Raw genomic sequence first — 12,154 nt, 5'->3', positions numbered from 1 at the left:
CTTGTCCTTCCAGCTCAGAGACAGATCTAACCCACACAGATTAACTCCTCCACAGATTAACTCATCCACAGATTAACTCCTGCTCCCTGCAACTCCCTGCAACTCCTTACTTGCTGGCAGCAACACATTCCTTGAATGACAAAGCGCATTTATTCAGTGCCAAACGTCACTATTCAGGTGACACTTTATGAGTGAACTGAAGCTGAAGTTGATTTATGTATTGCTCAATATTCATATTCATTGGCTCCCAACAAAATATGCCCTGGTGGTGCGGTTGTGGGCAACTTATGCTTTTGAGGAAATCAATTAAAGGAAAACTATACCTCCAAACAATTTAGGTCTCTATAAAAATATATTGCATAAACAGCTCATATGTAAAACCCTGCTTTATCTAAATAAACCATTTTCGTAAAAATTATACTATGTGCTATTGGGTAATCCTAAATAGAAAATTGCTATTTTAAGAATTAAGGGCCGCCCCCTGGGATCATAGGGTTCACAGTGCACACAAACATGTTATGCCACATTAGCCAATGAATGGACAGAGTTCTGCGTTTTGCTTCCATGCTTCTTCCTAGTACAGTTACAGAGCTGCATTATTTCTGATCATGTGATCTCTGAGGGAGCACATGGGAAAGATGTAAAAGGGCAATATTTACTGATATATATATATATTCCAGTTTGATACGATTCTTTAATAGGTCACAGCAGATTGTAAGCTCTTTTGTGCAGGGCTCTCTTCACCTCTTGTATCGGTTATTGGTTGCTTTATATGTTACTCTGTATGTCTCCTTGTAGATTGTAAGCTCTTTTGGGCAGGGCTCTCTTCCCCTCTTGTATCGGTTATTGGTTGCTTTATATGTTACTCTGTATGTCTCCTTGTAGATTGTAAGCTCTTTTGGGCAGGACTCTCTTCACCTCTTGTATCGGTTATTGATTGCTTTATATGTTACTCTGTATGTCCAATGTATGAAACCCACTTATTGTACAGCGCTGCGGAATATGTTGGCGCTTTATAAATAAATGTTAATAATAATAATAGGTCACTTAACATAATAGAAGCTATCTGTTGGTTAAGTATTCATTCTAGGGGTATAGTTTTCTTTTAGGGCTGTGACACGGGGAAATTAGTCGCCGCACAACAAATCTTCCTTGTTGCAGGCGACTAATCTCCCCAAAATGCCATCCCACTGCCTACGATGTAAATCGCCGGTGGGATAGCATACGCGGCGCCGCGATTTGCCGAAGTCACGGAAGTTGCCTTGAGAGGAATTAAAGGGAAGGTATTCTAAAATAAAGTCTTGTATCCACTTGGATTTGGATGCTTTATTTATTTACTTATTATTTACTATGGCCAGCTTTGAACAGAGTGGTTAGCCAGTAGTGTGAGCTCATCTAAACAGACTCAGAAGGAAAAGTGGAAAGTGGTGCAATAAGAGTTTTGTATTGGTGATTGCATTGCACATGGTTAGGAATATATTGCTTTCTATGGAAAATAAAGTGCTCAGGTTAATACAAATTAAGCTTTTCTAATGCCTGTGTGTACTTAGGCTTTGTGTGGTGTTTGTTATGGCTTAACTCCAACTTATTGTGCCAACGCCTACCAAGAAGTTCAGCAGTCGAAACTGCAGCCGTAATCGCCCAGCCCATTCCTAGAATACTTATCTTGCAAGAGAAGAAAGCGTTGAAGAGTTGAAGGCTTTTCTGCATTCGCTTCTGAACAGGGGTATTATATTAACCAGTTATGGAATTTGGAAACCAATTACATGCTTAGCATGGCCTTTCTTCTTAACAGACCCATTGTTAAAGGGGAAGTTTAAAAAAATTGCTTAGTGTGAACTTTTAGGATATCTTCATTTGCTGTTAACATAATTTTACGGTGTAGAAGAGATAAAATGAAATTGAATGGTGGCATTGTGTGGGCTGGTGGGTCAGCGGCCAGAGGGGATGTAAACCCATAATTAACATTTTGCCTAAGAGTATGTAGTTCCAAAACACATTAGAAGAAAAGTTGTTTATTGGCTTCAAATATTACTGTAAATGTATTTGCAGTTGAGAACAGTGTCTGTCCCTTCCTACCTCTTCTAGGAGTCCGGCTCTTGAGTAGCAGAAGCCAACTTTGCATGCTTCTCCTTTGGTCTGATAACCTGCTACATTATAGCTTTACATTATAGGTTTGGCTCTGCCATGCATGTGTGGCTTGTGGCCATATGAGCGGCTCTTTACCCCATATATCAACCTTGTGATGGCCGATATCAGGCTGATCCTATTATTTGGCCCTCTTGCCCCTCCCTGGGGTCATTAATGACCCCTATTGTGTAGCATTTCTACCTCTTTGTTAAGCTTTAGTTTCCTTTAACCCAGTGATTCATTGCCATATGGGCAGTGACATAGTGATAAACCTCTCATAATATTGTTAATGAGCAACTAGTTGTGCCTACGTCCTGCGCCTGACCTGGACACTGACTCACACAACGCATTTCTAATTTTACAAGTAATTATTATTTAATTATTTTATCACTCATTATAACTATTTAATTACTCCCTTTTACTATTATGAATATGAATTCCATTATTCAGTCCCTATTTGCTTATCGGAGAAACTTTATCCCCATGGCGTTTATACAGGCCAATCATAGTTCTTGGCTTATTGAGCCAAGTTAGAGGTTGCTCCTGTAGCTAATGTATTTCCTATAGTTCCTCACTCTTGAATTGTAACAAAAGCACATTTTTAAATATTCAGTGACTCATTTTTTTAATCATATAAAGCTTAGTTGTTGTAAGAAAAGTCACATTCTGATTCCGGAAATATTAATATTTTTAGTTCTCTTCATTGTTTGTGAAGCCTCTGTTGCATTTATAAGAGTAGTCTTTTTTTGTCTATTTCTGGTTAAAGAGGTGGTTCACCTTCAAGGTAACTTTTTTAATATGTTATAGAATGGTCAATTCTTAACTTTCCAATTGGTCCTTATTTCTTCTTTTGGTATTTGTCTTCTTTTTCTGACTCTTTCCAGCTTTTTAAATGGAGTTCACTGGCCTGGCAGCCAAAAAAAAGTTATTCAAACCCTCTCCTATTCATATTCCAGATTTTCATTCAAACCACTGCCTGGTTGCTGAGGTAATTTAGACCCTAGCAACTAGATAGGTGCTAAAATTCCAAACTGGAGAGTTGTAACAAGAAGCCAAATAATTCAAAAACAACAAATAATAAAACATAAAAACCAAAGACAAATTGTCCCAGAATATCACTCTGTACATCAGACAAGAAGTTAATTTTAAGTTCAACAACCCCTTTAAAGCAATTGCATGAACTTGTGGACTTTCTATAGTATTTACAGGGATTGGATAGAAAACAATTCTTACAATACGGCTTCTCTTTATGGAAATAGTCTGAGGTCATTCAGCCTCCAATGAGGTTACTTAGGGGAAAGTTTCATCCCAAGGGTAATAGGGGCATGATTGGCCCCAGTAATAGGGAGCATGTCATTGGAATCCCCTAGCTATAGGCACATGTGTAACTGAAGTTTGTTTGTGTCACCAAGAGTCACTTTGTCATTCTTATTAACTGCCTGAACTCCCAGCATGTGGTATTGGCCTTGTGCGGGATCTTTGTATGACATGAGAGTCGGCTGCATTAAAGTCTCCCCCGCCACAGACTGCATCTGCTTCTTCTTCCTCTGTAATCACCTTTCTCCTTTTATTTGGGTTGTTTATAAGGGCACTGGCACATTCAGAGTATTTTGAATGATAATCCCCATGCCCAGTGAATGTACTGTATGGGCCTCGGATATAACCCTACACCTGAATGAATGGGCAATATAGAGCATTTTGCTTCCTTTCATACTGGATAACACACAGGCTGCATAAGCTTTCTGAATAACCCTCTGTGCCAGCGTCCTCTTTGTGTTAATCTACCATTACTTTCTCCTTTCTGATTGTTCTTAATGGATTAAGATTAATTTAGAAACTTTTAGTCTTCATTTTTTTATAGTTCTTGAATTGACTTCCTTTTCTGACTCTTTGCAGCTTTCAAATGGGGGTCCCGGCAGCCAAAAAACTATTGCTCTGTGAGGCTACAGTTTTATTGTTTTTTTTCACTTATCTTTCTGTTTTGACTCTCCTCTATTTATATTCCTGTCTCTCTTTCAAACTACTGCCTGGTTGCTAGGTTAAACTGGACCCTAGCAACCAGATAACTGCTGAAATTACAAACAAAAAGCTAAATAATTTTTAAAACAATGAAGACCAATTGCAAGCTGTCTCAGAATAGCACTCTGTCTTTAAATTCACTTTATAATGTAAACAACCCCCTTAACAATTTGTCTATTCCCGTCAGGGTGTCTATTAAAGGAACAGTAACACCAAAAAATGAAATTGTTTAAAAGTAACTAAAATATAATGTGCTGCTGCCCTGCACTGGTAAAAGTTGTGTGTTTACTTCAGAAAGCCTACTATAATTTATATAAATAAGCTGCTGTGTAGCCATGGGGGCAGCCATTTAAGCTGGAAAAAAGGAGAAAAGGCACAGGTTACATAGCAGATAACAGATAAGTTCTGTAGAGTACAGCCATTCAAAGGAGAAAAGGCACAGGCACATAGCAGATAACAGATAAAACACCATTGTATTCTACAGAACTTATCTGTTATCTGCTATGTAACCTGTGCCTTTTCTCCTTTTTTCCAGCTTGAATGGCTGCCCCCGTGGCTACACAGCAGCTTATTATATAAATTATAGTAGTGTTACTGTAGCAAACACACCAGTTTTACCAGTGCAGGGCAACAGTGCATTATATTTTTATTACTTTAAAGCTCTTTCATTTTTTGGTGTTACTGTTCCTTTAATCGCCTTATTTCATTTGGGAGCTTTTACCATATTATCCCATCTGAAAATTTGGGATTTTCCTTGTCAGTAATAGCAGCAATATCCTCTTCCAGTACTTTTAAGTTTTTTCATGCAGAAATAAAAAAAGAAATTGCAGGAATGCGGAAAGCAGGGTCTCCTCCCTTTTCTCGGAGACGATGTGACAGAGCTCACGCTTGTACCAATGATTGGCCACCCCAAGTGTTTATGTCTCTGTGTCTGGCTGCCAGAATTGCCCTCATGTGAAGCATAAATAGCTCATAAAGCTGCCAATGTGTTAAGTGCCTCACCTGCCTTGTCCTTACAATGGAAACATGTGCTTCCCATAGCAATAGGAAGAGTTCCAAGGAGAAGCCAGATAATTAGGCCTGAAGAGCGGAAATCCTGCCCATTTCCTTTAACGCTCTTTGCCTTGTGCTCGCCGTCGCTGCGTATTTACTTTGGATTTAGTTAAGTGCTATCTCTAAATGAATCACAGTTTGACACTTCTGAATGTAGCGGCCACACTTTGTAAACAGAATATATAACTATTAAATATTTATTATACCCATTTATGTTGTTATTCAATGGCCTAGTGCTGTGCATTTTCTGTTTACCTATCCCATTATTTTAAAGCAGTTCAGTCCAACTCCATTTTGAGATCTCTTATTTACTGAAGTCCTTGAGCTGTCTGGGGGTCCATAAAAATCTCTTGGAGGGCCCCAACAGGCCTATGGGCCTCTACCTGGACAGTCCTGTTTCTAGGCCAGACTTTTCCATTATGTGATAATATCCTGTAGCAAAAGATGTTGTAACTCTGCCTATGATGGATGCGTGACTACTTTCCATAGTAGCTAATTCTGGCCCATATCTGCTGCCTTCTCTGAGGGTGGCATTGCCATAATCTGCACGGTCCTGTTCAATGAGATTCTACCAAATAGTATAGAATTTGGGCAGAAGTTGCCCTAAAGGCAACTAGGCAGCACTTATAGGGACTGAAGCAATCACCTACCTGTTACTGCAATCTAACCCAGCAAACTAACCATATTTGGACAGACCCCCCCCCCCCAAAAAAAGTGTGTTTTAATTATTATCTTGTAATTAAATAGATGTGCTACAGTAGGATAGGAAATCTCTTCATGGCCTCCATTAAATTTGCATTTTAAAAATGTTTGGGATTTTTACCCAGGAATGTTAATTGGGCTCTTGTTTGCACAAACAACACATCTTGTTGACAGGGGAGGGAGATATGTGTGTATGTAGTGACAATGTGTGTGTCCCCTTTAGGCTGTGTTGACCTTTCTGTAATAATATCTAGCTTGTGCCAAGGTGCCTGTATGTTGTGCTGCTTCTAAAATCCATATGCTGCATGGCTAGTCAGCAACTCCTTTATTATTATCCTTGATTGGGATGCATGGGGTTCTGTATAATACATGGATAATAGTGGGCTGTGTGCAGTTGTGTAGAAACCTGTGAAGCTATTTATTAAGCATGGTGCAGCCGGCCACAACCCTTCTGAGGCCTCCTATTGTGTTATAATTGCACTGCAAGAATCTAGTACTGGGCATAACCAGCCAAACAGCGCTATAAATGCCTCTCCCTATAGAAGATTGCTTAGTTATTTGTGTGGCCTTTACAAATAGATAAAGCAAAGCCAGCACAATAGACAATATTCTACAGGAAAATGTGAGATTATAGTGATTTTTTTGTTTAATACAAAATATTTAAAGACGATTGCTATTACCAGACTAACCACATGTTTTTTAGGCCTTGGGGCCTGCTCCTAGATGGTGTTCTTTCCTTGACAACCTGACGGAAGAGTTGGAAGAGAACCCAGAAAGCACAGTATACGATGATTATAAGTTTGTAACCAGAAAAGAACTTGATGAACTTGGTGAGTATCAACATCTTCACTTTATTAAAGGGGGTGGGGGTTTATGGAATACAGGATGATTTTATTAGTATATTGGAGAGTATCAACATAGGGCTTAGGGCCGCTGTCCTACTTCCTCCATTCAGTTTGATTTTCCCCTCTTCTTAGTTCCACCTGTTTTTTCATCTGACCCCCAGCCAAAGTGCATGGGTGCAAGGAAATTGATGCACTTTTTTGTGTTTCTTTTTTAAATGATAGGACTTTCTCATCTAATTGGATCTCCATTGCTCCGAGCCTACATGCATGGCTTTTTTATGGATATCCGGTTGTACCATAAGGTAAGAGAGGGATAGCTGCTTAAGTCATCTACCTTGTGGGTTCTTCCCCCAACGAGTGATGCCCAGTGGTAGATTCTCATAAGATTGCACATTCTTGCCTCAGAGGGTACTTTCTTGTGAGTATGTGATATGAATAATTTACCTACAGCTGGCAATGCCACGGCATTTCACCCATTTTGTTGCTTGCTAAAGTATGATTAAAACAGCCTGTGTGTCATTGCCTTTAGCAATAGTTATCTTCCTTTCAAGCCCTGATAAGGTCTCATAGCACAGAGAGCACTCTAAAAAGCTTAGAGCGCAAGATCTTAATTTCTTACAAAAATATGATCACCCCCTTAGTTGACATGGAGGCAACTATTGAGAATAAGGCTATGAATTCACATAGGCATTATTATTATCTGATTTTTAGTGATTTACAGAAAATTATAATAAAAGTGAATTTGCTTTCTTGCTTGCAAGGTCAAAGCCATGGTAAATCCATTTGCTTATGAGGAGTATAAAAAGGAGAAGATACGACAAAAGATAGAGGAGGCCCGGGCACAGCGTGTTCAAATTAAGGTAAGTAAGGGCTCACTCGCCTCAGGTATTAGCACAGTGACATGTGGCAACGTCACTTTTTTACACTTCCCAGGGCTGTTTGTACTTTTTGGCCCACCTATTGTTTTGGTCCTTGCTTTATTACAAAGATTCCAGTTATGTTTATGAACAACTATAAATCATAAAGACCATGCTTAGATCCATGATCCATGACAGCGCAGCAGCAAGAAGCAGTTTTTAGGGCAGTGGTTGTTGAGCCCCTACTTTGAACCCAAGCATTTTGCCAGTGCCCCCTTAGCTCATAACAAGGACATATAAAATCATTACTCCGTCAGCTGTAGTTTCAAGAAGGTCTGAAACTGAATGCCAAGACTTGCTCTAATTCTGGGCTATCCAACCAGAGGCCTGGGGGCCGGATGTGGCCCTCCAAAGGTTTTTTATGGCCCCCTGTCTGCTCAAAGACTCCACAGATTTTACTCTATTACATCATCATTGTGATTTAATCTGACGCTCGAACATGCTATATGAGAAGTGATCAATTAGAGCAGCGCTGGGCTTCCCTAGCCAAGGCTCTGATTCCCACGGGCCAGCCTACAGTTTGTAAACCACTGTTTTTGCATAATGAGATGTTGGTAGAAGATGGCCCAGGCATCATCAATATAACATTAGATAAGTCACACACTTGGGTGCATATTTTGTGTCCTCCTGCATAATTCAGCACGTGCTCAGAACTTGCCCAAAGATGATCATTTTTAGCCCCAAGCTAGAAAGGTATATATGGCTTAGTGAAATGAATACCATAGCCAATGAGCCCTGGTACTTTCCTCGCCCACTAATTTTAAAAAGTGGGTTTTAAGTTGTACTGCTGCTGCATTTCAACAGAAAATAAACCGAATTAAACGTCCATTTTTCAGTTCAGATACACTAAGCTGAATTGGGCTTGGCACCCTAAAAAATTTCCCAGGCTGTTAGTGTCCTTTCGGAAACATCAAACCACAAGAAATTGTCACCCCTTGGTTTATATCATGGACAACCTGAGCCACTGACCAAGCCAGTTGTGCAAGCACGATTCATTTATCCACCATAGGGAGCCAATTACATGACTTTGAGAAAAGCCCTGACTACAAACCACTGATAAACCTATAAATGCAGCCTTAGGTGTTCTAAAATACTGTTTTATAAATTATATTATATTACACTCCTATTCTAAAGAGATTTTATTGGTTATGATAAGTTATGGGTTTTTTTTACTGGTAAAGCTGTTTTGTGTGATCTTTTATGTGGTTGTTATTCTTCCGTCCTGCTCATGTCTAGAAACTGCCAAAGGTAAATAAAGAGTTGGCGCTTAAACTGTACGAAGAGGAAGAGGAGCTCTCACAGAAGAAGAAGAAACAGAAGGTAGGTCTCCCCATCTGTCCTTTTTTAAACCAAATGGTAGAAAAAAAGAGAGTTGGAGCCTCTTAGCTCAGCGTTTGCTGTTTATTGCAAGTGCTAATGGTTGGAATTGGGCTGTTTCTAACGTAGGGGCATGAATCTGTCAGACCATGATCTCTATCTATGGCCACTAGGGGTGATGTTGCTTTTTCAGCCTATGATGAAGTTTCCAGTTTCCATTACTCAAGAGATGTGTTATGGATATAGTTAGGCTGTGCCCATATACTTTACCCACAATCTTACTACAGCATTCATTTTATTGAGTTTTTATTCTTGTTGACCATGTGTTATGTCCTTTTTGCAGAAAATGCCCAACATCCTCAGCGATGACAGATTTAAAGTTATGTTTGAGAATCCAGATTTCCAAGTGGACCAGGAGAGTGAGGAGTACAGGCTTCTGAACCCCTTGGTCTCAAAAATCAGTGAGAAGAGAAAGAAGAAATTAAAGATATTAGAAAAGCTTGACGCTGAAGATGGGGTAAGGTGTTAAATGGGATGTCACAGGCAGCATGAAACCTTATTGGTAGCTTCCACATTGTATGTTAGAGGGGCACTTTGCACAGACTATCCTGCTTTTTTTAAAGAACAGTCATATATAGGGCAATAATGTGCAGTATCCAATCAATGGGGCCACAGCCCAAATAGTTTACTCTACAAGGAGCCATGCATAGTAAGGCCATTTTTCTGTTGTTCCATTTATTTGGGCCAACTGCTTGATCAATCAGAACAACAGGAAACAAAGGGGAGCAGCAATGGCTGGTCAGAGTTCCAGTTACCTGCCCAACTTGTCTTATTTGTTTGGACATTTGTAGAATGTCTGCTCAGATCACCCTTGGGTTAACTTTAGCATGATGTAGAGAATACAGTTCTGAGACAATTTGCAATTGGTCTTCATTTTAAATCATTTCACTTTTTGTTCAGCAGCTCTCTAGTTTGGAATTTCACCAGCTTTCTGGTTGCTATCTCTCATACCGTTTCTACTCTCTGTCCCAGCCCCAGGGCTGCAAATAGTCAGAAAGGCCACCTTGCCTAATCTGCTGTGTGATTCTAATTCTGTCCCCAGGAGGAAGAGGAAGAGCCCGAAGGAAAGCCAAGTGATGCAGAGAGCTCTGAATCTTCCGACGATGAAAAGGGATGGGTCGAGGAGGTCAGGAAACAGCGCAAGCTCTTACGCCAAGAGGAAAAACAGAGAAGGCAGGAAAGGGTGAGGGAGGACCAACAAACAGCCCTCAAGCCTCAGTTCTACGAGATAAAAGCAGGGGAGGAGTTCCGCAGCTTTCAGGATGCGGCCAAGAAACAGAAGTTGATGAGGTAAGGGTGGGAGCTGATGAATGGCTGCATCTTAGATAGAGTTCCTAATATGTGGGCAAAACACAGATTATATTTGCTGCACCCCCAACAAGTTGTCCCCCAGCAGGAATAGTAACAATATCAGGCATGCGTCACTATTGGCATTTACTGTTTTCCATAGCAATGAGCAAAGAGTATAGTGAATTTAAATCATGTTTCACTACGACTGACAACATGCTCACATTTAGCATGCCAAGGACAGACTGTTTGGAATGGCTGCACATTCAAGCTCATTGTAATTGGCTGCTTCCTCATCTATTAATATGGTCATGATTAGTAAGTGACTGTATCTTCCCAGTGGCAGGGAGTGCTGTTTCAGGGCTCTGGCACACGGGAAATCGCCGAAGTTGCCTCGCGAGGCTTTTTCGGCGATTTCCCGAAATCGCGCTGCCGCGTGTGCCATCCCACCGGCGACTTACACTGTCGCCGGTGGGATGGCAACTGGCGGCAACTCGGGGAGATTAGCCGCCCGCGAACAGGGAGTTTTGTCGCGGGCAACTAATCTCCCCGTGTGCCAGAGCCCTTATAGTGGTTCAGATATAATATGTTGCCCTGCACTGGTAAAGGCTGTGTGTTTGATTCAGAATGACTACTAAGGTTATATAAATAAGCTGCTGTGTAGCCATGGGGGCAGCCATTCAAGCTGGAGAAAAGGCACAGGTTTCATAGCACATAAGCTCTGCAAAACACCATTGTATTCTACGGAGCTTATCGTTATGTAACCTTTGCCATTTAGTCCTATTTCAGTTTAAATGGCTGCCCCTATGGCTACACAGCAGCTTTGTATATAAAATCTATAGTAGTATTTATGACGCAAGGACATTACTTTTACCAGTGCAGGGCAGCAGTACATTATATTCTAATTACTTTCATTTTTTTGTGTTAGGTCTGCAGGCCTGCCACACTGTAATCATGAATGATACATGCTGAGAGATTGGCTGAACTGAATTTTTTTTTTCTGTTTTCTTTGTGGAATTATGGCAATAGGCTGAGCACATATAGGTCAGTCCAAATAAATTCACACAGAGCATTCACCATCTGACTCCTGACCTGGCAGAGCGGGCATTGTTTACCAACAGGAGACTTGATGAAGGAGGTTAATCTCTCTCTGTGTCCCAGATACTGTCTGAGAAGATAATTTGCCCTAATTGTGGCTAAATGATTGTGCAGGGATCTCCTTGCGTCACGTTCATGAGTCTTTGATCTGCTAATCCGGTTACAGTCAGAGGCAAATCATATGAAACCCGTGTGCCCCGGCCAGTTCCCTTCTTGTTCCCTAAGGAAATTACTTCAGTTTGGTGCAAAAGATCACTGAGAATTGAGTTGAAGTTATGAAGGGAGCAGAGCCATCCCATATATTTTCTCTTTGGTTTTTCCTATTAAGCTCTTAATGCTAATTTTTGTGGTGTTTTCAGCTATCGCTCTCAGGGGATTTAGCAAGACAGGGATTAGATTTAGTCTCAGCTATGGGCAGGGACGTAAACCAGAATTACTGAGTCTGTAATGGGCTTGCCTGTAAGCAAGGAGGCATATTTACACAGTGCAGACTGGTAAGGCATAATCATTTCCCTCATTATTACATCCAGCAAAATAAAAAAGGGGCAGTGTTGAAACCAGCTGGGCACACTGAAAAGGGGTCCCCACAAGTAGCGGGGCTTCCATCTTCTCTAACATGAAGATTTCCAAAGTGCCAAAACACACATGATTTTATATTTAAAACACTTCCCTCTGCCCCCAGCCTTGCCTGTGACTACCCTTTGCCCCCAGCCTTGCCTGTGACTA

At 40.7% G+C, this 12,154-nt stretch overlaps 1 protein-coding gene across 1 annotated transcript in view; it reads left to right on the top strand.

Moving 5' to 3' along the window:
* The window catches only part of nol10 (nucleolar protein 10), a 46,008-nt gene that overhangs the window by 21,390 nt on the left and 12,464 nt on the right, over positions 1–12,154 (top strand). Inside the window, 6 exon segments of the mRNA NM_213677.1 lie at positions 6,608–6,734; positions 6,972–7,051; positions 7,511–7,609; positions 8,903–8,986; positions 9,327–9,500; positions 10,086–10,333. Of these exon segments, the coding sequence (NP_998842.1) occupies positions 6,608–6,734; positions 6,972–7,051; positions 7,511–7,609; positions 8,903–8,986; positions 9,327–9,500; positions 10,086–10,333 (812 nt within the window).

This window comes from Xenopus tropicalis, chromosome 5, assembly GCF_000004195.4.
Source record: "Xenopus tropicalis strain Nigerian chromosome 5, UCB_Xtro_10.0, whole genome shotgun sequence".
NCBI classification, from domain to species: domain Eukaryota; kingdom Metazoa; phylum Chordata; class Amphibia; order Anura; family Pipidae; genus Xenopus; species Xenopus tropicalis.
This window is presented reverse-complemented; position numbering and strand designations above follow the sequence as displayed.